This window comes from Notechis scutatus, chromosome 4, assembly GCF_049901735.1.
Source record: "Notechis scutatus isolate UNSWTSFEM ecotype Mainland chromosome 4, rNotScu1.2, whole genome shotgun sequence".
Classification (NCBI taxonomy): Eukaryota; Metazoa; Chordata; class Lepidosauria; order Squamata; family Elapidae; genus Notechis; species Notechis scutatus.
This window is the reverse complement of record NC_142012.1, coordinates 100173921-100201908: the sequence shown is the minus strand read 5'-3', so window position 1 is coordinate 100201908 and position 27988 is coordinate 100173921. Positions and strand designations below refer to the sequence as shown.

Sequence of the window (27988 nt, the reverse complement as noted above, 5' to 3'; positions counted from 1 at the left end):
CCTTGGCTGTTAGGGTCTAAGTGGAGAGGAATAGACTTTGAACTCAATCATCGCAGGACACAAGTAGCTTTAGATTCATTGATTTTCTATCTCTGTGGATTTTCCAAATTTAGTTACTTACAAGGCTGCACCATACGGCACTTGTATGCAATTTAAGAGTAATTTGTTACTTGGTTTGTCTTTCCTTTGTAATAGTTGTAATTCAGTTTACTTTATAAATTTAATTACAATTGTAGCAACCTAGAAGTCACTTGATTAAATAAATGTTAAAAATTGTGATTTTTTTTTCTGAACATCTGGAGCACTGCATGAATGTGTGATATTCTTCCCACAATTATTTTTAATTGCATAAGTGTCATTTTATTTTGTGTTTTGATATGCATTTTTGATGACTTCTGAATACAGCATTTTGAAAGGAGAAAATCTATAAAAAGAAATATGGGTTTCTATTGAGCTTCTGTGATTTAAAACCCTTTGAATGTCCTAAAATAGTAATTTTTTTATTTTTTTATTAAGGTTACTACTGTTTTTAATGAAGCTACATCATCTCAAAACTTAAATCCCAAAGTTTTACAGCAATTAGAAAGCAAGCGACAGCAGGTTCAAATGACAGTCATAGAAACAAACCTGGAATGGCAAACGCTGCAGCTGAGAGTGCATACATTTACTGCTTGTGCTGTTGTCAATTTGGAGCAGCTTCCAGAAAAAATAAATCCTGTTATAAAACCTTTGATGGAGGCTGTGAAGAAAGAAGAAAACACGCTAGTACAAAATTATTCAGCTCTATGCATAGCAAAATTGCTTCAGCAATGTATTGCAAGATCTCCCTGCCCCAATTCAAAAATCATTAAAAATCTTTGCACCTCGCTGTGTGTGGATCCACATCTTACTCCTTTAGCATCCTGTCCAGCACAGCCACAGAGCAGCCATGAAAACTCAAAAGGTATGTTGACCAACTGCTAATCTTCAGTTTGCTGCATATAACCATCTTCAGGGAATCTGCATATTTATAAAAAAAGTATTTCAAGAAGTTGGTTATGTCCTTTAAAGCTCCCTATGGCAGGGGGCCAGGTTACTTGATCAACTGTCTCATCCCTCAAGGAAGGCCCATCCTACTTGTGCTGGCAGAGGAGGCCTGCTGCAGATCCCATTGGTAAAGGAATTCAATCTCCTGGTGGGATCCAGGAGAAGAGCCTTCCTTTGCCATAGCACTGACCTCTGGAACATCCTGCCTCCTAGGGTGAGGCCTGCCCCCACCCTCCTGTCCATCCGTAAGAGCCTGAAAGCCTACTCTGCCTGTTGGTCTGGGAACCCCAGGGGGGAGTTATTGGACTAATAACTGACCCCACCTACCCCCCTGCACAACCTGCCCACTGCCCGCCCATCTTGTATTTTCATTATTTTTATTGCTTCAGTGCTTTACTATTGTTATATTTATATTTTTTTAAAATAATGTTACGTTCTACTGTTGTAAAAATTCCAGAGTAGCCCCATGGAAAGATGGGTGGCAAATAAATTTTAAAATAAATAAATACACACCAAAAAATCCCTCCCTCCCTCCCTCCCTCCCTCCCTCCCTCCCTCCCTCCCTTCTTTTTCTTTCTTTCTTTCTTTCTTTCTTTCTTTCTTTCTTTCTTTCTTTCTTTCTTTCTTTCTTTCTTTCTTTCTTTCTTTCTTTCTTTCTTTCTCCCTTCCCTTCCCTTCTTTCTTTTTCTTCTCTTTTCTCTCCTCCCCTTCCTCCTTCCCTCTCTTCCTTCTTTTCTTCCCCCTTTCCTTCCTTCTTTCATTTCTTCCTTCCTCCCTTCCCCTACCCCTCCTACCCTCCCACCCTTTCTTTGTTCATTTCTTTCTTTCTTTTTTCCTTCTTTCTTTCCTTTTCTTTCCTTCTTCCTTTCTCTCTCTCTCTCTCTCTCTCTCTCTCACTCTCTTTCTTTCTTTCTCTTCTCTCTCTCTCTCTTTCTTTCTTTCTTTCTTTCTTTCTTTCTTTCTTCTTTCCTTCTTTCTTTCTTTGCTTACTTGAAGATGTGTGGACTTCAACTCCCAAAATTGCTGGCTGAGAAATTCCTGGGATTGAAGTCTACACATTTTCAAGTGGCCATTGCTGAAACATTGCTGTAGAGGTTGAAACAAGTTCAGATGATGTTGTCAGCTTACTGTAAATACATTATAGCATGTAATGCTTTCTAAAGCATGTTTATTAATTTATGATTTAAAAAAATCTCTGATGAATTCTCGCCATTTTGTTCCAGCTGCTATGGAGAAGAACCTCACCTTATAATTGCTTACAGAGATTTTTCTGTATACTTAGGTTCCGTTCACCACATCTTGCTAAACTGGGGTTTGTGACATAAATTGAAATTAGTTTGCTATCTGAGCCAAAACCTGAAAGATCACATTATCTGTGAATCTAGGATAAGTTTAGAATATAACAGACATTCTACAAGTTTGGTTAAGTCATGTGTCCTTTCAACATATTATTGATACAACATAATTACATTATTTCATATAATATACATCTTCAGCATTTAGAAGTGTCACTTTAAAATATGTTTTCTGTTTCTCAAACATTAGCTGACTTCTTTTGGAATACTATTGGTTTTTGTTTTATGAATCACCATTGATTCGAATTTGAAATTGCTTTCTTTTACTCATACTTTCAGAAGAATAATTGTTATTTTCCTGATTCATCCTCCTGTGAAATTAAAGCATTTACATGTTGAGGCACTAGAGGCCTTTTCTAATCACTATGACTTAGTTATTAACTCCCCTCCATGACAAAAACAGTGGGAGAGGTAAACAAGCCAAGGAAAGAAAAAGAATACATTACTCTACTTATTTATACCTCCCACATTTTACCCAGAGATACTCCTTAGTTTATTTAATCCCTGCATAAAAGATTAGATTGAGCTATCATAAGTCATCCAGTAAGCTTCATTAACAAGCAGAAATTTGAATTTGTGTCTCTACTTTTGTTGCAGCATTCTTAATTACTGTTCCATACTAATTTGCTAAGTTTCATAAGTGTTTCCTAATTCTATGTCTGTCTCATAATAATTCAGATCTTTTTCCTTCCTTCCTTCCTTCCTTCCTTCCTTCCTTCCTTCCTTCCTTCCTTCCTTCCTTCCTTCCTTCCTTCCTTCCTTCCTTCCTTCCTTCCTTCCTTCCTTCCTTCCTTCCTTCCTTCCTTCCTTCATCTTCCCATCTCACAAAACAAGTGACTCTGGGCCAGATATATTTTTATTGTTATCCTGCCAGCATGCTGCTCTGAATTTCAAACCAAACATTCTAGTGATCATAATCCCTTTGTACTGTATTTCAAGTCCAGTTTCTTAAAGAATTAATATTAGAGATTGATTTTTTTCTCTAATTTCCTCTTCGTTACAATTTGTGAGAAGAGAACATGTTTGTGACCATCCCTGCTGCTTCTATCAGAGTGTTTTTAATTGCCACCTTTTTTGTAGGATCTAATTCTGAAAGAGATGGGATGCATCATACAGTCACCAAGCACAGAGGTATAATTACACTATATAGACACCAAAAAGCTGCATTTGCCATCACAAGCCGACGGGGTCCAACACCAAAGTCCACCAAAGCCCAAATTGGAGATTTGCCTGCAAGCACTAGTGGAAATGTAACAACAGAGCTTGATGAAGTGGGTACAAAGTTTAATTTTCAGTTTTGCAAACATTACACAGTACTCCAATATAAATAGATAGGTAACTTGAATTGTCTTAGAAAAATGCACCTAGCTACTCTAGTGAGTGAGGGGGGAGAAATAGTATACATCAAGGAGCAGAGTAGAGGTTGATATACAAGGCATTTCATTGTATGCTGAATATATATTAGGGAGGCTGGTTTCAAAGATGATCAGTGTGGATTTACAATTAGAGAAAGCAACATTAGCAACCTGTAGTACACTGGTAACACTAGTTGACTAGCTGAAAATGCCAATAATTTTCATTGATTTTCATTACCTAGTAATAGAAGTGAAGGAAAAGCTGATATCTTAAATACCCAAAACATCAAACTAAATACAACAGATACAACAATCAGCTTTAGGATTTATAATAAAAAATATTCATGTAGTGGATAGCTTTTTCATTTAGCACCAACTATTAAGAGTAAAGGAAGCAGCAGTCAAGAAATACGCCATAGACTAGACTTGGTAGAGATATGATTAGGTTTAGTAATAAAATCCTTGGAAAAAAAAGATTTCCAGATGCTACCATGTTTCCGTGAAAATAAGACCTACCTGGAAAACAAGCCCTAGCATGCTTTTTCAGAATGCTCGTAATATAACCCCTACCCAAAAATAAGCCCCAGTTAAGATTGTCAGCCAGATGGGTGCAGTTAGTACTGTATTTTCCTAAAAACAAGACATAACCAGAAAATAAGCCCTAATGCATCTTTTGGAGCAAAAATTAATATAAGACCTGGGCTTATTTTGGGGAAACTGTGGGTATGACATATCCATACCCGCAAAGATCAGAACTGTGGAGGCAGTGATTATCTCTCTGGCTTTCTATGGAGGTAAAAGACTGAACAGGCAAAATAAGAAAAGATTAATAATGCTTTTGAACTTTGGCGTCAAAGGAATCTCCTGAAACTACCAAGGATAGCCAAGAAAAAAAAAATAACAAATCACAAAATAAACCAACCCAAATTTCTCACAATGCCAGGCTCAAATTAGCATATCTTAGATACATTATGTGAAGGCTTAGCATCCTTGAGGTGTCATAGTTCTGAGAAAGGTGGAAGGAAAGAAGAAGAGGATAACAATCAGCAGGGACTTGATTATAGCATTGATGGATGCAGACTTGAAAGATCAGAAGGATCAGCCCAAGGGTGGAGTGTGGGTGGGCAGATTATCCTGGAGAAAGCCTATGCAGTTGCTAAAAGTCAACATCAGCTATAAACTGCAGCTAATCAAAATGAGGTTATGTAAAAAAGAAGCCTTGATGTTGCAGCCTTTTAAAAATAGATTGTCCTATTTTCTTTCCTTGGCCATAACAGTCTTCCCTCCCACTCCCTCTTTTTAATTTATTCTTAATGGAAATGAGGGAAGGTTTTGTGCATGTTTAGACTGACCTCCTCCTGCCAGTCCTTTCACTCTTTCATTGCTCCTGAGAAAATGAGACATGTTTGTTTCTTAGACTTGAAGGATCAATTTTACAAGAGATCGAGAAATGCAAGAATGGAAAGAAAGAACAAGGTTGCTAGCAAATACTTATGTCTTTCTTTTTTAATCCTGCTAGCCAGTTCACAAAGAATCATCTGTACGTGTTATTCCCAGCTTGACGACTTGAAATATTGGAAATTAAATGTGTGGTTTTTTTTTTAAAGAAAAAGAGCATTGTGATTTGAAGCAATTGTAGTGTTAGTTATTTTACTGATCCCTTTTTTCATCATTGTTGAGCATCCATTATAAAAACAGCCCTAAATTTCACTGAATTTCACATTGAAACATTTTAGTTAATTTAAAATTACTCATACGCGTTAATTAAAAAGAACAATGGGAAACAAAATTTTAGCCATCAACCTGATATTGATTATACCATATTACTCTACTAAGATACGTTGTGCATTATAGGTCAGTTTTAAAGTTGAGAATTGATCACTGACTGTGTGTTGGTCCTTTATTGGGATCAACAGTATGTTGTAGTATACGTCCTACTCCAGTTTCTCTTTATCAATTTGATATATGGAAACTCTGGAAAAGCACATTTTTTCCTGGAGTAACTGCATTAGATGCCAACATGGTATTTTATTTGCTTTTAAATTATCCTCTTATTAAATTCTAGGCTCAGAAACCCTACATTGTACAGCGGAGAGGAGCAGAATTTGCTTTATCCACCATAGCAAAGCATTTTGGTGATGAAATGGCAGTAGGCTTGCCACATCTTTGGGATACCATGGTCGGGTCCTTAAAGAACAGTATCGATATAAATAACTTTGGTGGGTATATTTCTTAAGGCTTGGCTAATTTAAAATTTCAATTTAAAAAAAAAATCTAATACTGTTTCCTGTAATAGATCGAAAGTTACTCTTGGAAAAAGGAGATGGACCAGCCCAGGAATTGGTGAATTCTCTACAAGTTTTTGAAATAACTGCAGCTTCTATGGATATTCGGCTTCACTCTCTGGTATTGAATTTTGTGTAGAAATAGTCAGCATTCTCACTGAGGTTCAACAATATTTGTTTTTGCTTTTTCTTAAATTTGGAATAATGGTTAGAACTGCCATCTGCAATTTAAAATATTGTTATGATTTTTATGTAAACTCGCAGGATTCTTTTTTTTTGCCGTGTATATGTGTACATTAAAATTAAACTGATGTTTCTCTGTCGTGCGTGTGTATGTGTATGCAGGTATATGCATATTGGTTATCTTTTGAGAGCTGAATGCAAAGAAATTTCATTTTAATGTAGGCTGATTAGTGTACATTTAAAGAGACAATAAAGTTTTTATTCTATTCTATTTTTATATTTAAATCGATTCTACCAGTGGTGGGATTCAAATTTTTTTACTACTGGTTGTGTGCACGTGGCTTGGTGGGCATGGCAGAGAAAGGATACTGTGAAATCTCCAGTCAGAGGTGGTATTTGCTGGTTCTCCGAACTACTCAATGTTTCCGCTACCGGTTCTCCAGATCTGGTCCGAACCTGCTGAATACCACCTCTGGACCCTACCTTTTTTTTTTTTAAGAGAATTTTGTATCTTCTAAGAGTTGTTGTGGTTTTATCTTAAAAGGCAACAATTCTTGAATTTTCATCGTGGTGCAGATGGTGCAACTTTTCACACAACTATCCATGTCTCTTATAGGTCTGTACTGCTTTTGCCTTAGATGGACCTTACCGCCCACTTTGGGCTGCATTTAATTGGGCTTCGTTAGAGGGCTGGTTTTGGGGCCAGTCGTGGTGCTGTGTCGTCTGGTGGTCACTTGGGAAGCTATTTGGGTAGAAGGAACGATGGTCTCTGCAACCTCCTCCCGTTTGCATTTGTACTGGGGCATGCGGGAGAGGGTGTCAGCCAGAAAGTTCCTTCCTCCTGGAATGTGTTTTAGTATGAAGTTGAATCGGTTGAAGTATTGACCCCAGCGACCTTGTTTGGGAGATAGTTTTCATGGGGTCCTAAGGGCCTCCAGATTTTTATGGTCGGTCCAGACTTCAAACGGCCTCTGCCCTCCTTCCAGCAGCAGTTTTTCAAAACAAGCCTGGACAGACAAATTAACTTATCGGGACATCCTGAACTGACACTCTGAGTGGTTCCGAGTGGCCATAAAAGTCGACAGGACATTATGCGCTAACGAAATGAGAAAACGGCTGGAAACCAAAGAGAGAGGTCAGACAGACCAGAGACCACCCACCCGACGGGGAACCACAGCACCACAGTTGGTCCGAAACCAACCCTCCCACGAAACCCAATTAATTTTAAAAGCTACTCTTTCTGGCACAATAATGATTTGACCACAAGGCTCTAGATAACTGTGTTGTGCACCATCATATGCCTGTGTCTGTTTCGGATTGTTCAAATACACCTTGACATTCCCCTGTCCTTGTTCCATTGCAAGGAGATAAATCATGTATTCAGTATCATGAATAACTCACACTAACATTGAACTACAATAGCTGTCTTTTGATACAGTAAAAGAGTATCTTCAGTAGCCTTTACTGTCCCTGTGACTGACTCATGGTTTCTTTTTTTTCAGTTAATACAGCACTTGCCTTACCTTTGTATGTGCCTTCAACACCCCAGCACTGCAGTGAGGCACATGGCTGCTCGTTGTGTGGGTGTAATGAGCAAAATAGCTACCGTGGAAACCATTCATATTTTTCTAGAAAAGGTTCTTCCTTGGCTGGGAGCGATAGATGATAGTACCAAGCAAGAAGGAGCAATTGAAGCTCTCGGCGGTATCCTTGCTAAATTCTTTAGTAGTCTGTCTGTCTGGGGACGTCCACTGAAGGCTAGCTTTGTCTAAATAACAGTTAATTCTGAAATTGGCTGCTTGAAAGCAATAACTTCCAAGGTAAATAAAAGAAAGGAATGTTCTCCTTTTATCTTGATTAAGTAGATAAACTGCAGAGCTCAGCAGGGAGGTGCCTCTCCTTGGTCAACTGGAAATGGGCAAAAGTTTGGCGGGGAGGGAGGGGGAAATGTTAGAATCGTTTCTGGTGGAAAAGAGCCTCTATTGCTAATAAGAAAGAAATCCTTAACAACGAATCTACAGCTATAATGGAGCAATTAGATGTTGGAATTATTCCCTATATAGTCCTGCTTGTGGTTCCTGTTCTGGGCAGAATGAGTGATCAGACAGACAGTGTCCGTTTCATGGCTACCCAATGCTTTGCAACTCTGATTAGATTAATGCCACTCGAGGTAAGTCAGACCCTTTCCTGTTGTGTCTCAAGACCTTTGTTTGCTTTTACAACTTTACAGCCACGTTTAAGCAAACCCTGCAGTTGTTAAGTGACACATGATTGTTAAGCGAAACCAGCTTTTCCCGTTGACTTTACTTGTCGAAAGCCAACCAAGAAGGTTGCAAAATGGTGATCACAGGATCATGGAGATGCTACAGTTTTGCATTGTTCAAAGAATATGTTTTCATTTAGAGCAGGGGTGTCCAACCTTGGCAACTTTAAGACTTGTGGACTTCAACTCCCAGAATTCCTCAGCCAGCTTTGCTGGCTGAGGAATTCTGGGAGTTGAAGTCCACAAGTCTTAAAGTTACCAAGGTTGGACACCCCTGATTTAGAGTTACCGTTTTTTTCAATTCTCCATCATTGCTTGGCCTTTCAGAACACCTCTTCTTTCATTCTAAATTACATTCTATTCTGATAGCAAATTATTATGCAGGTTTGCTTAAATATTTGGCGAATGTAAATTTGAGGACTATGTACATTTTACAAACTCTGAAAACTCTGTGACTTTAATTTGCCTTTTTAGAAGAAAGTAGATCCTAATACACTAATCACGCTTGGCCAAATAAACTATTCAATTTTTCATTTGTACTTCTATCTTTTCTTTCAGGCGGGTATTCCAGATCCACCGAATATGTCTGAAGATTTAATTAAAATAAAAGCCAAGGAGCGCCATTTCCTGGAACAATTATTGGATGGGAAAAAACTAGAAAATTATAAAATTCCAGTGCCAATTAAAGCAGAACTCAGAAAATATCAGCAGGTAAGTTTTCATTTGCTAAACAAGTTTTCATTTGTTCATCTTCTCCAGATAGGTAAGATGAAATGTTCAATTTGAAGAAGGATGCTTTAGATTGGAAACTAAGTTGTTGACGTTTTATTGGTGTTTTGAAATTTTCTTGCTTCTCAATTCATTTTCTAGTTGCCGCATTTTAAATTGTCAAGCTTACATAACTTGGAAACTACAGTACTTCAGTGGTCTTTATGTGAAATGTATATGTAAATATAACAGTAAATAAAAGAAGTCCAATATATATTTTTCAGCTCTCACATTATTAAGATCTTTGTCATATCTTACAGGAAGGTGTGAACTGGTTGGCTTTTCTCAACAAATACAAACTTCACGGTATCCTGTGTGATGATATGGGCTTAGGAAAAACCCTGCAGTCCATCTGTATTCTTGCAGGAGATCATTATCTCAGGTAGACTACGTAATTACAGCTGCTCAATATTTCTCCAAATGTTTTTTTCCCAGTACAATAAATAAAATGAATGTATATTCTTCTACTGTTCTCCAAAGGGCCCAAGAATATGCAAGAACTAAGGTGGCTGATAGTATTCCACTCCCATCCTTGGTTGTGTGCCCGCCCACCCTGACAGGTCATTGGGTGGATGAAGTGGGCAAATTTTGTTCCAAGGAGTTTTTGAATCCTTTGCACTATACTGGCCCTCCAACTGAAAGGGCAAGGTAAGCGATGTATTTAAAAATGTTACTTTTGGCGGTTAGAACCATTTCCCTTTCTTGGAATTATTTGAATTTTTAAAATCTTTTTATAGCTTGTATAGTTTATGCTGTATATAAAAAGCCTAATTTGTTTATCCTTTGTCTCTTTCAGATTACAACAGCATGTAAAAAAACACAACCTAATTGTAGCTTCTTATGATGTTGTGAGAAATGACATTGATTTTTTCAGGTGAGAGCTCTTTTTAAAAAAAAATTAGATGTTTTATATGCGTTAAAACAACGAAAACCAATTAATGGCATCTTCTTTCCTAGAAATATTAAATTCAACTACTGTATTCTTGATGAAGGACATGTCATCAAGAATGGAAAAACGAAGCTGTCAAAAGCTATAAAGCAGTTGGCTGCCAATTACAGAATAATACTCTCTGGAACACCAATCCAGGTAATCCATGTCTAAATAGGCTCATAGTAGTGGAGAAATAGATTTTTCAGTTTCTAAAAACCACTTGTTTAGTTCAGTTGAGGGTATGTATTGATGGGCGAGATTACCTTCCAAACCTTGGAATCACATCGTGTAAGCATCTCTCATCAGAAGATGTTGAATATCCACCTATTTTATTGCCAAATTGTTGGTATGATGTTGATTACTAAATATTGCTGTGCAAAGCACGTCAGCATGAATGAGACACTCCTCCTCAAAAGTTGGTAGAGCTCTTTGGGTGGTTTTTCCCAGCTCTGCATGCTGGTAGGTGCACCAATAGTCACGGGCCATTCTCAGTGGAAAAACGGTCACTTACCCATGCAAGCAGCAAGGGAAACCTTTGAAACAGTTGTGCCAACAGTTGTTTCCAGAGATTGTGGTGGCCTTTAAATTGTTGTGCTTTACTTCTCATTACTATTCACACAGAGCGTCCCTTTCGGACGCTTTGATTTTACAGTTTGAATTTACGTGGACTAGATTTTTGTTGCATGTCTCATGCCCAAGCAAAATACATCAGAATAAAGGGAGAATTATTTGTGGAATCAGGTGGGCAGTCATGATTAATTTCTCTATTTTGCAATAAACTCACTATAATTTTTACTGCAAATGGCCAACTTGCCATCGTTACCTTTTTTTTTCTATTGTATCTTTTTCTTTCAGAACAATGTATTAGAATTGTGGTCACTATTTGATTTTCTTATGCCGGGATTTTTGGGTACTGAGCGCCAATTTGCAGCTCGTTATGGCAAGCCCATATTAGCAAGTAGAGACGCTCGGAGCTCTAGTCGAGAACAGGAAGCAGGTAGGAAACACCGCTTTAATAAAATCACTTCCTTTTTGGAGGAACTCATGAATTCTGCTCTTGATTTACTGAAAGAACCTTAGGTGTTTCGATAACATTTTCTTATGGGCCTTTGTAGGGGTCCTTGCAATGGAGGCATTGCACAGGCAAGTCCTGCCATTTTTATTACGAAGGATGAAAGAGGACGTATTGCAAGATCTTCCACCAAAAATCATTCAAGACTATTACTGCATACTCAGCCCCCTCCAGGCAAGTTACTTTATTTGAATCACGTTGACATTTAGGAACAGAAGAGAAGAATGACTTGTGGCTTTTCTCAAATCCTTTGCTTGCTCTAAATCAGGGTGTCCAACCTTGGCCACTTTAAGACTTGTGGACTTCAACTCCCAGAATTCCTCAGCCAGCAAAGCTGGCTGAGGAATTCTGGGAGTTGAAGTCCACAAGTCTTAAAGTGGCCAAGGTTGGACACCCCTGCTCTAAATGGATCTTTCATCATACTGTTGAATGTGTGCTTGGAAACCAAGTTAAAAAAAAATCTGCTATATTAATAAATTTAAATCTATATTAATAGATTTAAAAGGTAAAAGTTTGCCCTGACCAGTCATGTCTGACTTTAGGGGGTGGTATTCATCTCCATTTCCTTGCTGAAGAGCCAGTGTTATCTGAAGATGTTTTCTTGGTCATGTGGCTGCCATGACTATATGCCAAGGCACACGGAATACAAACCCAGCGGCTTAACTACTAGGCCACTGCGCCCCTATTTATTGAAGCAGTTGCCTCCAGAAATAGATTGGATCCAGTATATTTTTCTGACAAATGGAGGAGGCTGTGCTTTTTGTCCCTTCTCCCTTCTTTTTGCAGCCCCATATCTCATTTAAGAGTTTGCTTGCGAGAATGGGGAGAATGTATAAAATAGAGATGGGTACCAGTAGAGTAAGTGATGAATTTTGTAAATGTAGTTTCTCTGTGTTGGAAAACTGAAATGGGTGACTTCCCTGCATTGGCTTTTTCCTTTGAAATGCAAGTAGTATTTTGATTGAGATGTGGTTTCACTCAATCCTACATGTAAGTAACCTGTACAAGCACTTGCAGTTTTAATTTAGCATATTGGAGTCACTGTACATGTTGATGTAGCATTTGGTTGCTAAACTAGGATTTGACATTTTGCTAGTGGGAAGAAACAGCCAGTTTAGCTTTTTAAAAGAATCATCCGGTGACAGTTTGTCTTTTTTGTTGCAAACCAAAAATCCTCCTTGTAAAAAAAAAGAAATGGTCTGACAGAGCAGGTCTTTTCAAAGTGACGTTTGTAGGTTAGTCATAATAATTTGATATTCCCTGCACATAAAAAAGCAAAGTATAAAGAGATTGTTAACCCATAGCATGCAAGTATTTCAAAGAGTAGAGATTGCTGCCAGTGTCAAAATACCCATTTGACCTTCATTTTGTCCAACTTTAGGGGGTGCAGATAATGCTGTTGCCCTTTCCTTTCCCTCAAGAAACCTTTTGTGAAGTGGGGGATGGGCTGAGAGAGAGAGAGAGTGACTGGCCCAGGGGCCCTTTTGGCAGCACTCCCTCTGCCTGAGGGATAATGAGAACTCCTAAAAGTCTCCTGCTTTTTAGCCCAACCATCCTTTAATCATTCCACCAACCTGGCTCCAGGTACTGTAACTGTAAATAACACATAACATTTGTTTCTTTTGATAGGTTCAACTTTATGAAGATTTTGCCAAGTCCCGTGCCAAATGTGATGTCGACGAAACAGTTTCAGCAGCTTCACTCACTGAAGAGACTGAAAAACCAAAGCTTAAAGCTACAGGACACGTATTTCAGGTTGGAAATGCATCTGCTTATTTTGCTATCTAATTAGATGCAAAACCCTGATCTTCATCATCACCATCATTTAATGACCCCATAATCCCTTGCGAGGTGGAGTCTGGACAACCGAATGGAGCTAGCAGAGTGTTTTAATAGCCAGGTGCTCTTCCTGTCGCCAGAAACCCTGATCTTCAACTTGAGTGAAATTTCAGCCTCTCAGCACAGACACATTTTCCCTACATCGCGCCCCTGTGCAGAGAAACATCGCTTATCTAAGGACCAAATTTGCATCCTGGCTCTAGTAACGCAGATGGAGAGGCTTTGTAAGCTAGAAGTTCCTCAAATTGGATTAAACCATGTAAATTAAATTTAACCCTATTTAGCTTGCTAACTAAATCAGGTGAGGTTAGCTGATGGGTTTTAAACCTTTGGTGAGACAGGGAGCTGCTTATCCAGGCATGTGAGGACAGACTGCTATATTGACCAGATCAGTTCATTGAAAGGTCCAATGGTTATGAAGCACCATAGAATGTGAAGAGCAGGACAACGCACAGAAGACATCCTGGCATTTACTTGTCCTATCTCCAGTTGTCTTGACTGTGTCTTGTTACTGGACTCAGGTGGGAATTGGGAAGAGAGAATGAGGCTGACTCTGCACAACTCCCCCTCACTTCAATCCACGTTACATGTTAGTCTCAGCACCACTTATATATTGTACATATGCAATGATAATGTGAAGTGTTTCCTTTGGGTCCTCCTTGAGCCACCGATGCCATTAAGGGGGACTAACATTTAGGTCAGATACTGCAAGGTATTATGGAGACGAGGTCTCCCTTGAATGGTAATGAGTCTTCTAGATTCTTGGGAATAGTCTGGCCCCATAAGAGATGGAAGTAAAAGAGGTAGCTGAGTGTCCACCTTCTAAAATTCAGAAAAGGCAGTAACAGGTTTGAACTCATAAACCTTTGAAATTTGATCATAAATTATCTAACTTCTCTATTTCACTACCAATGGGTACTGATTTTGCTGTTACTTCCATAGCATGGGATTTTAGAGCCTGTGAGCAGATTGATTTCAAAAAGGACAATTATCAAGATAAAAAGAGCTATTTCCATTAGGTTGTTTCCATTCTGAATGGCAGACTGAACCAACCTCATGAAAATAGCTTGAAATCCTCCACATTTAATGAAAAATGAACATTTTAAAACGAATGGCAAATTGAAGATTTAAAGATAAAAGATATTAATAAATATGAGCTTTCCTAGCACTTATGAAAGGAAAAAAGAAAAGCATCTTTTGACAGAATACTTTTTAAAAGACATATTTAAATAAGAGGGTTTTTTGCATGTGCGTGTAAGTGTAAAATTCCTTAGAAGTGCAGATTAATGCAGAAGCAGAAGCAGCCAAACAGGAATAAACCTGTTTGAAAAGAGGTCTTAGAAAAAAATTCTTACCAAATTGCTCAGGAACAAAATATCCAACAATTATTTTTGTTATCTATAAAAGCCATAAATTTATCTATATATAGTAGTTTGCATCCTTAGAAAAAGAATTATATGGGATTAAGAAACATTTTTTATAAAGTGGTAAAGCAGCTCACTGGAATTTCTTAAGATTCTGGGCCAGTTAAGAACAAGCTCAAATACAGGATGGAAAATAATGCCATGAGCAATAATTTACTACTTCTGTTAAAACACCCCTCTCATTTAAAACTTCAACAGCCTTTTTCTTTCTCAGTGTGAACGCTAGTTAGTGATTAAAATCAACTGTGACTGGCAATTGACAAACCACCTATCTCCTCTCATTTTTTTGCAAAAAGTTTCACATTTTAACAGCAGGATACTGTGTTCTGCCGTGTAAGAAGTAAATGTATCTTGAAAATCTTATGCTTATTTGATTTCTTGTTTTGTGGCTTGTTTCTTAAAAGGCATTGCAGTATTTAAGGAAATTGTGCAACCATCCAGCACTAGTTTTAACTGCTCATCACCCGGAGCATAAAAGGATCACAGAGAAGCTTGGAGCAGAAAATTCTTCTCTTCGTGACATCCAGCATGCACCTAAACTCTCTGCTTTAAAACAGGTGGACAAATCCTTGATTGTGTATTTGATCTATCAGACAAGAACGCTTCCAAATATATTCAAAGAGATACTTCTGCTAGCTTCTAGAACAGGGGGTGTCAAACTCATGTTGTCATGGCGTTGTCATGTGATGTATCACGATTTCTTTCCCTATTGCTAAACCGGGTGTGGGCGTAGCCAGCACGTGACACATCTGGCCCACAGGCTGCGAGTTTGACAGCCCTGTTCTAGAACCTTCACCGTGTACTAAATAATTGGTAGTTTAAAATTAATAACTAGAAATATTAGGAAGATAAAACCATGGAGGAGGCAATATGAAATATATAAAGTACATTTTTGTATGTGTACTAACAGAAAACTTTGTTGCTATCTTAAGTTTAAAGGGTTTTTTTTAAAAAAAGTGAGTCAGGCTCCTTGTGCTACCAATGGAATAAGTGTCTCATTTCAGGTTTGCAATAACTTTGTACTAAATTTTCAGTTATTTAAAAATAGGTAGGTTTCAAGTATTGGTGTTTACCATATTTGAAGTGGTAATTTATTATCTGGTATAATTCTCAACTAGTATTTAGTATTTAAAAAATGCCAGAATTTGAGCCTGTTATATATGGTTCAGTGCAGCACTATTTCATAATTTGGTGTGGTAGAACAAAAATATGTGCCTTTTTATTTGTTCATTTAGTCCAGTATTATTATTCTCATTTAGTTTTAGGTTTCTTTTTATCCCGCCTTTATTATTTTTATAAATAACTTAAGGCGCTGAACATACTTAATAGTCTTCCTTCCTCCGATTTTTTTTTCTACATCTAACAACTCTGTGAGGTGGGTTGGGCTGAGAGGGATTGACTGGCCCAAGGTCACACAGCTGGTTTTCATTTAAAGTATGTCTTTGGAGCCTCATTGAAGCTAGGAATTTTTTTTCAAATCTCCCGGTCCTTAAATACCAAGAATGTCAAGGAAAAGAAACCCCCTGTCATTGAGTTACTATTCCACAATCACAAAGTAACTGCAAGTGGACTGTAATAGTTCAGGTCTTGGACTGAGGTCAAGTGGCCAAATCTGAGACTTTGAGACAGTCTCCCTGTAAGCCAAACCAACTTCAAAATGAGATAGAAATACAATAACCAGTATGTGAAAGTTTCTTGGATATTCTGGTAGAGAAAAGGCCTTGAGAAGCTGACTGATCGTTTGTTTGTTTGTTCTTTAAGCTATTACTCGATTGTGGTTTAGGAAATGGTGGCTCTCCAGAGAGCGGTACCGAAACGATAGTTGCCCAACATCGAATTCTTATCTTCTGTCAACTGAAGAGCATGCTGGACATAGTAGAACATGACCTTCTGAAGCCTCACTTGCCCTCTGTTACCTACCTGCGATTAGATGGCAGTATACCAGCTGGTCAGAGACACTCAATTGTCTCACGGTAAAGCCAACATTGTTTAGATCTACTCAAAAGTCCCTTTTTGGCTGAAATAGATGTGTGATTTTGCTGTTCACTGGGGTAGAAGATTAAAGTGTTCACCTTATCTGGGCCCCGTATATTATTTACCATTGTCCCATCAGCATATGTTCCCTATCTAATTGGGAAATCTTTCCTCCCTACTATCTAATGTAAAGGTATGTATAGATGGGACCATTCACGTGAAAGGTGGATAAGACAAGTCTATACTCCGTACGAAACTTAATCTCGGGGACATCCAGATCTGCGGTTTCTTTGACTCCATATTTGAGATGTAGAGGTATTTCTTTCCCAAGAGGGGGAAAAAATGCTGCTTTAGGAAGAAAGAGCAACACATTCTTCATTAAGAAAAAAACAAATCCCCACCTTGTCAGAAGGAAATCCTGCTGTGATCCTTCCCAGGGTGAAAAAACAGCCAGCAGTGATACCATTGAAGCCTGCCGCTTAGCTCTTTGTAGTAACCCCTCATCACAACCAAGACTTTCACAGTGCAATAGCTGTCTTTGAAAAATAAAAGCCCTTCCAATAGAGATAGACAAGTTGAGGCAGAAAAAAATGTCATGTGTTTTCCTGCTGAGAGAGCTCGGCTGAAATTTCATGAAGCTGACATTTAATTAAAAGTGAAAGATTGCCTTTAGCTGCCCAGATGACAGCGGCACAAGTCCTTGATGGCAACTTCCAAACAGCTGAACGTGTTTTATATCATTGCTACTAATCTAACGCTGGATTTGAGCATCACTGGGCGAAACATCTTTTTGGAGAACTTTTCTATCCCTATTCTCAATTATCTTGGTTTTGTAAAATTAGTTTAGGGGAAAAAAAGTAATGTTGCTCAGCTTTGGTGGTGGTGTTCCCTTGGTCTTCTAAGGCAGGGGTCCCCAACCACCGGTCCACGGACCGGTACCAGTCCAGCGGAACAACTCCTACCGGTCCGCGGCTTGCTGGCGCCGCCATCTTTTTCATGAAAAAGTGCTTCCGGTGAGCTTTTCCGGGTAGAAAGCTCACCGGAAGCAGGTTTTCATCAAAAAAGATGGCGCCAGCGCTTCGGTGAGCTTTTCGGGTAGAAAGCCATTTCTACCCGGAAAAGCTCACAGAGAAGCGCCGCCATCATTTTTGATGAAAGCGTGCTTCCGGTGAGGTCACGGAAGCACTTTTTCATCAAAAAGATGGCGGCGCCAGCTGATGCCGGTACCGGGCGCGGCATCAAAAAGGTTGGGGATCACTGTTCTAAGGGCAGATATAGGCAACCCCTGAGCTATTGACTTAATGGAGTCCGTGTTGGTTCCCCATATAACCTGCAAACTTTTAATTCACTTATCACTTGTCAGAAAAAAAAAAGTTTTGATCAGCTATCTGTCAGGGAGCAGAACTTGCATATGTTCCTTATCAAAGCTTCAAAAACCTTCAGTGGTGCCAGTGGATATTTTTTTAAAAACCTAATTGCTATATTTGGGGCCAGAGGTGATTGGCGGGGAAGGGAAAGGATAACTTTTCTTGACTCACTTGCCCAAAATTCTCTTATTCTTTATCTTCTGGATAGTGTTCATTTTCTAGCTATCTTCCATATATGAAAGTGTCTAATTCATTCTTCACCTATTTCAATAAATCACTGTTAATCTTTCATTTCACATGGGGAACTGTCATTAGAAACGATGCACTACAAAAGAACCAAGTGATTCAGTTCTAACTTTGGTATTTCTAGGATGGTACAATAACAGCAACCTGATAGAACATCAGTATTTTACATTAGATGGACTACAATTTAAGCAGTGTACCCACAACAGTAGGATGGAAGTAGAGAAATGACATCTTCATGCCATCTGCAATCATTGTTGGGTTTATTTTAATTGACAGGTTTAACAATGACCCATCCATAGATGTGCTGTTACTTACTACTCACGTTGGTGGGCTTGGTCTTAACTTGACCGGAGCTGATACCGTGGTATTTGTTGAACATGATTGGAATCCAATGAAAGACCTCCAGGCAATGGATCGGGCACATCGTATTGGACAGGTAAAAAAAAACCATTTACGATAAGTTGAATTAATCAAAAATCGCTTGACATTTCTGAAACCAATTGTGAATCACTTAAAACTTATGGTTTTGTTTTTTTCTTTTAATTTGTTACTAAAATACTATTTAATTTGATTTATAACATTATGTCATGAAATACTAGATCAAACCCGAAAGACTTTAGAGCAGGGGTGTCAAACTCAGGTTGTCACATGACGTATCGGGACTTCCCCCCTTCGCTAAACCAGTGGTGGGCGTGGCCAGCACATGACTCATCTGGCTCACAGACCACAAGTTAGACAGCCCTGCTTTAGAGCAAAGATAGGAACTATTACAAAATGAAATGATGATTCTGAAAAACAATTTCATTTAAGAACGTTTTGTGTTCTTACTGCTGTTACATTCAAGACTTGTATAAATGTCACATGTGTTTCATTTATTTAATTGTTCTTTGTTCCCCTAATTGGATGTCTTGTTTTGCTGTGTAATGATTTTTTTTATAGCTGGCATATGTATACATTTCCATTAACTCCCCATAAATATTAACTATGTTGCAGAAACGTGTTGTTAACGTTTATCGCTTGATAACAAGGGGAACCTTGGAGGAAAAAATAATGGGTCTTCAAAAATTCAAAATGAATATTGCAAATACAGTAATTAGTCAAGAGAATACCAGTCTTCAGAGCATGGGAACAGATCAGCTTCTTGACCTCTTCACTCTGGATAAGGTAAGATATAGATTTGTGGGGTGGCTTGGGGCCCTGTATAATTTCTACATGAAACTCGGGGGAAGATCATCCATAAGGATGGGCTCCCATATCATCAATATGCAAATTATACCTAGATACACATCTTGGGCCCAGGCTAGCAAAGTGGTACGCCAAGGTCTAGTCTTAATGTCTGGAGCTGTGTGGCTCTGGATAGGGAGTTAGATCCAATCCTCCAAGATGGTTGGTTGGTTGGTTGATTGGTTGGTTGGTTGGAAGGTGGGGAGGGAAAGAGAGAGGGAGAGAGAGGGAGATCCCAAGATATTGGACAGAGTTGATACACTTGAAGCTCCATCAATTAAACCATACATCTGTTTGAAAGAAGGAAGTGTTCCTTATCTGTTGTACTGCTTCCCTTCTTGAAGATCTGATTCCCATCCTGTTGATGTTCCAAATGTTGTTGAAAACCTGCATGTTCTCCTAAGGCAGGGGTCCTCAAACATAGCAACTTTAAGACTTCCTCAGCTATGAGGAATTCTGGCAGTAGAAGTCCACAAGTCTTAAAGTTGCCAAGTTTGGAGACCTCTGTCCTAGGTTTGAATTTTTGTAAGATAGTGTGTTCTGTCTGGACATTCACAGTCTCTTCTGTTCTTGATATTTCTACTCTTAAAAGTATAAGCTGCCCAGAGTTGCCCTGAAGTTAAGCAAATTTTAAACCTAATCATTCTAATAAAATAAAGTTCATAGTAGATCTAAAAATGAGTAACAAATAATAATGAGAGATATTTTGCTTCTGATAACATTTACTTAATCATTTAAGTCATTCTCCATTGTAGTTTAAATGATTCCATTGAAATTTAAGGCATTCTCCATTGAAGAGTTGCTCATCACTAGGATATTATCACAAGGAAATTGTGAATGCTCTTTTTTATTATGTCTCATAATGTTCATATTTTAAATTATTAGTTTGTTGTTTAAGTAATGATTTCCAGTATTTTCATATTATTGCCATAGAGAGATCATATGCACAGATTTTAACATGTGCTTCTTTTTTCCTCAACATTCTTCCACCAAATCTTTAAGGATGGAAAAACTGAAAAATCAGATGGTGCCACTTCTGTTTCTGGGAAAACAACGATGAAGTCAGTCCTTGAAAATCTTGGAGAACTTTGGGATCAAGAACAATATGATTCTGAATATAGCCTGGAAAAGTTTATGCACTCACTCAAATAACCATTCTTATGGTTTTTTTGGTTTTTTTCAGCTGATATTCAGCATATTTCAAAACATTTATAGTGGACTTCTAGCATCATATGAAAAAAGAGGAAGAATGATGTTCTGCATAAAGCCAACATATTCTGTTGGGTTAGTTGAGTCTTAAATACTTACATTGTTAAAATTCTAAATTGCTGTTTAGCTTTGAATTTCCAGAATAATTATACATTCTTATAGTTTTGCATATGTTGCTAAGTATTACACCTTCATTCAAAATAGGTTCACCATTTCCCTTTTCCTGAACCTTCCAAAATTTATGCCATTTGTTTTGAGTATTTTGTTACTTTAAACCTAGCATGTTTTAATGGTACACTGTAGGAATGTTCGGTTTAGCTATTCAGAATAATTTGTTCACTTCAGGTTGTACATTGACATAATAACAGCAAAGCATACCATTCTGGAAGACACTGAGGATTTAAATGAGTGTTGCAAATGCTACAATTCCCACCTTTATATATTTAAGTATGTGGTGCTCTTCAGTCTTCTGACATTTTGAGAGCAGTTGACTTTTTAATAAAATTACTGAAAATGGCTAATAGGCCATTTCTACATCCTGTTTAGAGGGTGCTATTTTTATGAGTGTTTGTGGGTGTATATAATGGCAAGAGCATAGTCAGCTCAGAGATCTAAAGTATGCAGTCGGTTTCGATGTTATATTTTTTTGTAAGAGAGAAAATATATAAATAGAGCTTTTCCAGTAGTAGTTCTTACAAAATTAAGAATCCATGCTGGAAAAATACCCAAATGCACTAGTGCATGATCCTCTTAAATAAAAAGGGTAATGTTTTATTTAGGGATATAGCTTAAAAAAAACACCCCTTAGAAATACTTACCCTGCATCTCAGAGAATAAAATGTTGAACTAAAATCATGTAATACAAATTTAAAGATGCTATAATAAAGAGGAGTAAAAATAACAGTTGTACATTTTTTAAAAAAAATGTATTCTTAAAGGGAGTCAGTAGTGGCATGTCTATGTATAGATGTCCGTACCAAATGCATACGCCATTTTCTAAATATTTTAAGACAAACTTACATAAACTCTTTAATAAATAAGTATATGTTTAGATGTCATATCTAAGGTTTGAGCATGTGTGCACTTCAGCATCAGAGCTTGAACAGCCGTGAGGCCTCTGAAATGTTTAATTGTTTTTAAACATTTCAAGAGGAAAAGCAACCTGTTGGCTTATGGAGCAATATTGTTTTTTTCAGCACTCAGATATGAATGATGAACCTGTGTCATATTTCAGCAGATATACAAACTGCCATACTGTAACATGAAACTAGCATTCCTTGGGAAAAAAAAGAAAATAAAAAGCCAAATTGGCATTAATTGATCTTTTATATGTTTTGTGACATTTTTCTTCCTGCATCCTGGTTTATAAGTGTTATAAGTCCGTGGAAGGAGAAAAACACATTGATTGATAAAATAGCCTGTGTTTGTTTCCGTAGTAAGGAACACTTTTACAGCTTGAGCAATCCAATTTTTCTACTCCATGTTCTTTAAGGATCAAAATGGGTTTAAATTTAGGTGCCAGTAGTACTAGCGGTAGATTTTAATGTATTATGCTTTTAATATTTAAATGCTTACAGAATGCTAAAATATTTAAATTTAGTAGCTGGAACAGTGGGGTTGTGCAGTAAGCCAGAACACAGTTATAGCTGATTGGTTGAAGAGTGCTGGCTCCTGCGTGAGGCAGTCTGCGCTGTGATTGGTTGCTGTGGGTGTGGAAGGGGAGTTTTCCTTTTTTGCACCTGGTGTTCCTGCTGTGTTGATTTACCTGATGATGCTTGCCTGACTATTATAATGGTATATTATAATACTTTGCTTACAGAAAAATTACATTACAGGAAATGCATGACAAGTTTTGTTTGACTTTGTATCCAGGGTTCTGTTAATCATGATTTTATCACTTGTTGTTGGAGGAACTGATCTTCCATGGTGGGCTAGAAAGAGGAGGGCTTCCATTTTGCATTGCCATCCTTGGTGAGAGCTGGCAAGTTACAACACAAACCTCCACCTGACTCTTTCTATATATATATCCTATCGTTGTTTGAAGTTGGTCACCCTCTGCAATATGTGGGTAGTAATTTTCTAGTTCTTAACCAGACTGGCTGAAAGCTGTAGCCTCTTGTGCATGAATAGCCAGTTCTGTTACTGGTAAGTTGCACATCATTAATATTCAAAATGGAACATCTGTTTCCCAATAAAAGGAGATATTGTTACGTTGCACTGTTCAATTGACAGAAATGTATAATTCTAAACCATACACAGTTAGCCATTTGCAGTTATTCCCAATTAATGACTCTTTTTGGTTGCTTTCTCAGTTGGGAAATCTTTTTTTTTCTCTGTGCCTCTACCTCTTTATCCCAAATTATCATCTGATAGATGATACAAATACCGATAGTTTCACCTCACAGGACACAATACTGTATACTTTAACTTTGAAATGGCATGAGATTTTGAACCTGGTGGGTTTTATCTCCAGCGCCCATGCTATTGTAGCTTTACATCAGTATAGGAAGCCTAATGGTCTCGTGGCCCTTTGAATTACAATTGAATTCCTTACCAGTGGACTTCTGGCTTCCAACAATAGTAGAAGGGGAAGTTGCATGCTATTATTATGTACATCAGTCATACAGAAAAATGAGGCTTGTTGATTGTTGAAGATATCATGAGTAACTTCTCTGCTTATTTACTTAACTATGTGAAGATTGTGTAGAATCCAGCAATCCAGCCCACTATCAAATTGTCAGGAAACTGAAGCATTTATCCTTTAAAGGGAGGTTGCACTGTTCAGATCCTTTTAGCAAGGTATATAAAGTCATCCCATCAATATTTTCCTAATTTGTTTTATACACTGTTTTCTTACTCAATGAAGTATTCAGTGGCTAAAAGTTTAAAAACCCCAGATAGAAATATAGAAAAATTAATATTGCTAATTAAAATTTTGATGAAAGAAGTATCTTTACAAATTTCAACACGCAGAGGGAACGGGAACACATTCGACAACTCTGGAGCAATACAGAACATGAATTCCCCCCTATATCATATATAAACAACCTTCTGATGGAGGCGGGCATCTTCAGAAGACAAGCATAAGTTATTGGAATCTTGTATCACCAAGGTGTCTATCGCTTTGATAAACTCTGACTAACTGTGGAAGAATTGTAATTGCTATACAAGACAAGTACAAATTTGCCTTTTCTATATTCAGCTGAAGATCAAGGAGGACCTTTCATATTCTTCTGTCTGATCTTCCAGGAAGTGTACATCTCTGTCCAAAACATCTCCATCAGTTTTCCATAAATAATTTCCATTTTGTCTGAATTTAATTTCAATTTTCTCCCCTTACCAAAGTTAGCAATGTTCCATAGTGTTAGTTACTACATTAAAATTAGATCTAAAGAGCCCTAGAGCTGGATGTTATCAGTATATTGATGAAACTTTATTCCAAAAATTCAGATGATCTCCCTAGCAGTTCCGAGCAGATACCATAAAGCAGTGATGGTGAAACTTTTCGGCACTGAGTGCCCAAACCGGAATGCGTGTGTGCAAGCACGCACACCGTAGTGCCGGAAATGGAAGACCAGCTGGCTGATATGCATGCTTCCAGACTGTACTACCTAAAGCTGCAAATTTGCTTGTGGACTGTACTACCCAAATACTAGCTGTTGTGCATGCGCACAGGCCAGCTGATCTTTTGTGATTCCAGCGTGTGCGAAGACCAGCTGGCCAGCGCGCATGCACGCACCGGAAACCAGAATAGTAGCTGGTGGTGGCACGCATGCCCACAAGAGAGGGCTCTGTGTGCCACCTGCGGGGCCATAGGTTCACCATCACGGGCATAAGGTAACAAAAAGGACCATGGTGGAGCAGTACATATAAATTGACGCGACATAGAGCAATCAACCCTTTGGAGAAGACAACTTCCAAAGCCTAATACTCATAGTCTAGGCTCATGTTCAGAGGGGAATTCTGAGAATTGGTCCACATGCAGTATTTTAAAGTTGCTAAGATTGAGGAACAATTGGTCTAGAACAGGGGTGTCAAACTTGCGGCGTCTCATCACATGACGTATCACGACTTTCCTTCGCGAAAATGGGGGTGGGCATGGCCAATGCATGACACATCTGGCCCATGGGCCACAAGTTTGCACCCCTGGTCTAGAAGGATATGCTCAATAGGCATCCAAACTGCTGAGTGATCTAGGAAAAAATAGCAAAGTCACTTTTTCTGCCTCAAGTTTCTAATAGGAATTTTGATAACTACATATACTATGGTTAGGTGACAACTGAAAGCCAGTTTGGTATAGTGGTGAAGTGCATCTGGCAGCAAACCAGGAGAGAGTGAGTTCTAGTTCAGCCTTAAGACACAAAGCCACCAGTCACTTTCTCTCAGCCTTAAGAGACAACCGCAAATTAATTCTAAAAATCCTTGCAAAGAAAACTGCAGTGATTTGTCTAGGCGCTCTCCAGGAATTGGTCACAACTGAACTAAAGAAAAGGCAGCAATTAAAGCAGCTGGATTAAACTGATAACATGAAGATGCATCCAAAGTTGCAAGGCTATTACCATTTTAATCATGTTTCCCAGAAAGTGAATGCAATAGTCGAGATTGGATTGCAATCCACAGCGTCCACAAGAATTTGAAATTGTGAAAACACTGGTTTGCAAGCTCTACCCCTTCCATATACATGGCTGCTTATAATTACCGGTAAATTATTCTCTCTGAAGACAGTTTCTTCAGTTGAAGTGCAATCATTGCTACTTTGGGCAGAAGAGAAATATTTCCAATTACACAAAGTTAGATCAGACACTGATCGCTTCCTATAATTATGAGGCCAGGAGAGGACAGGTTTGTGTAAAAGTTTGATAGCTCTTGGATACAAGGGTTGCCACCCTATTAATGCTTGGCTCCATCCCTAAGATTTATAAATCAAAAACAACCCAACATAAAGGCAGAATTGTTGTTAATGTTGATGCCTTTAACCTACCCTTAATGATGATACCTAATTTGAGGCAGATCCAACTGACTGCATGGAAAGATGCAAACTGTTTCGTCACAACAACTCTGTTCTGTCTCTCATCTGCCTATCCATCCAATGTCTTGATGAGGAAAATGTTTCTCAAGCAGAAAATTTATGGGGTTTTTTTGACAACTAGGAAAGAAGACACACCAAAGAAGGTGGCAACTTCAGGAAAAGATAACAAAAGTGGCATTGCTCGGTTTTGGTGCCAAAGCATTCTCATCTTGCAAGGCTTCATTTACATCCATTTGTTTGTTGGGTGACATAGTCAACATTCATTTAACGGCCTAGGTTTCCAAGAAAGAACTGGAGAGAAGAAGGGATTGGACAAGCCAGTCTCTCCATCCAAGTGTGACAGCACCAGCACCTCTCCCACCCACCCTTATTGCAACAGGGAAAGCTCATCAGCTGCCTTCTTGGTCAAGGGGAAAGGGTCAAGTCCAAGATTTTTATGGACACTTCTTGGAGATAGGGGCTGGAGGCTATGGATGCGCAAACAATGACCTTTAAACCAATGTATTGGCAGAATTGTGAGTAAAGATATTGGCTTGGTTTAGAGGAGTGTTTCTCAACCTTGGTAACTTGAAAATGTGTGGATTCAATTCCCAAATTCCCTAGCCAGGGAATTCTGGGAGTTGAAATCCACACATTTAAAGTTCCTGCGGTTGAGAAACACTGACTTTGATTCTGAAATTCAAAGCTCATCCTTTGATTAGCTTGGAAGAAAGCTATTCCTGTCTAGAACAAACCAACACGCTGCAATCAGCAAGCAAATTGATGATTTCTTAGCCTCTGCTGTCATATTAACTTAGCATTCCCTTAAAAAGTAATCCAAGTTCAACTTTGTTGGAGTTCTTCAGCTGAACTGTTGTACATTTAGTTACTGTAAAAAAAGTTTTATCTGCAATATACTGTAGAGCAGGGGTGTCAAACTCAAGGCCCAGGGGCCAGACCTGGCTCATGGGCTACTTAGATTTGGCCCGCGGAGCTGCCCTGGAAACAGCAAAGGACCGGCCCGCAGTGCCTCTGCCAGTGAAAATGGAGCTTGGGAAGGCCACGTGCAGCCCTCCCTAGAGGGTTGCAAGAGGCTGTCAAGCCAAAACTGAGCTCGGGAGCCCATTTTTGTGGCACAGCACTTGGGCCGCCACAGGCGCCCCTGACACAAGTGGCGTCGAGCTGGTGACGCCCATCCCAGCCACGCCCACCCCAGCCCCGCCCACCCCAGCCCCTCCAAGGTCAAACACAACTCTGATCTGGCCCTCAATGAAATAAAGTTTGATGCCCCTGCTGTAGAATTTAATTGCAAAAGTACCCAAAGCATTTATGGTTTAATCTTGACTTAAAAAAAGGATTGACCTTCCACATTCAACTAATGGCTGTAGATATGCAATTCAGACCCAACATTATGCTTTTTCAGATACACTAGCACCATTTCCTGTTGGAAAGCCTGGAAAATCCATCCTGAAAATTATTCACAAATGATCCAGTTTAGGAGTCTTATGCTTTCAAACTAGAAAACATGGTTAAACCATGGTAGAATTTTGCCCTGATTCTGTTTAGGCAATTGCTAATCTTCAATTTAATAAGGGGACAACATGGCAGAAATAGGATGAATAGGGGCTCTTGCGAACCAGCAAGACATCTACAAAATATAATTTTCCCCAAACAACATTTTTCAAAGCCAAGCAGAGATTCTAAAATGCCACTAACCAGGTGTAGTTCCAATCTCCATATGGCAACCAGGAGATTGAAACCATTTGTGAATTAGCACGTTCTAAACAATTCAGGGTTACAGTATTAGGTCTGTTTCTTTTCTGCCCCTAATCTGTAAATTTCCAGGCAAACCAATTTCTATATGAACCCTCTTCTAGAAGATTCAAGCCATTGATCATCTGTGCAGTAGCTAAATTCTGTGTTGCCGCAATGAAAACAAGGCTCAGCTGTTTAATCACTTTTATCACTTTAGATCACGGATGTTGAACTCACCACGTCACGTTGCCATCACATGACTTTTGTGAAGTTTTCCCCATTCATGGGGTGGGTGTGGCCTGCATGTTATGCTTCTGGCCAATGGGTCACCACTTTGACACCTTTGCTTTAGATTTAATACATACTAGTTATCTTGTTTTTAGAGGATATATATTTTATTTCATAATCTGTTACATTTTAGATTTTGACTTCTACAGGTAACTAAGGCAGCTTTATTGCCATGTATGCATGTCACATTTTAATGTATCATTCAATCTTTGCTGTGCTAATGTTTTATCTTATCTGATGAGTGCTCTATTGCTTTTTTATTTTGTTGTTGTTCATGGACCGAATAAACTATTACGTACACAGGTTGGATTCGGTGATCAGTGGGCTAATTCTAAACATTTAATCTTGAGTACAGGTAGTTCTCATCTTATGACCATAACTGAGCCAGGAATTACAATTGTAAACTTGCTGGTCAT

At 38.5% G+C, this 27988-nt stretch overlaps 1 protein-coding gene and 1 long non-coding RNA gene across 3 annotated transcripts in view; both read left to right on the top strand.

Moving 5' to 3' along the window:
- BTAF1 (B-TFIID TATA-box binding protein associated factor 1) overlaps positions 1–21849 on the top strand; it is a 73615-nt gene extending 51766 nt beyond the window's left edge. For both annotated transcript variants that reach the window (XM_087964236.1, XM_087964235.1), the window contains exons 20-38: positions 517–943; positions 3462–3652; positions 5802–5955; positions 6033–6142; positions 7707–7908; positions 8226–8374; positions 9026–9178; positions 9496–9617; positions 9716–9883; positions 10032–10109; positions 10193–10322; positions 11022–11163; positions 11282–11412; positions 12868–12993; positions 14906–15058; positions 16263–16474; positions 18365–18524; positions 19082–19252; positions 20315–21849. In XM_087964236.1, the coding sequence (XP_087820362.1) occupies positions 517–943; positions 3462–3652; positions 5802–5955; positions 6033–6142; positions 7707–7908; positions 8226–8374; positions 9026–9178; positions 9496–9617; positions 9716–9883; positions 10032–10109; positions 10193–10322; positions 11022–11163; positions 11282–11412; positions 12868–12993; positions 14906–15058; positions 16263–16474; positions 18365–18524; positions 19082–19252; positions 20315–20464 (3129 nt within the window). In that variant the 3' untranslated portion in view covers positions 20465–21849. The remainder of the gene's footprint in view (positions 1–516; positions 944–3461; positions 3653–5801; positions 5956–6032; positions 6143–7706; positions 7909–8225; positions 8375–9025; positions 9179–9495; positions 9618–9715; positions 9884–10031; positions 10110–10192; positions 10323–11021; positions 11164–11281; positions 11413–12867; positions 12994–14905; positions 15059–16262; positions 16475–18364; positions 18525–19081; positions 19253–20314) is intronic.
- Positions 17263–17830, top strand: LOC148130845 (uncharacterized). The gene is made up of 2 exons (XR_015749361.1): positions 17263–17378; positions 17743–17830. It is a non-coding gene; the product is annotated as an uncharacterized LOC148130845 (long non-coding RNA).
- Positions 21850–27988: the final 6139 nt, after the last annotated feature.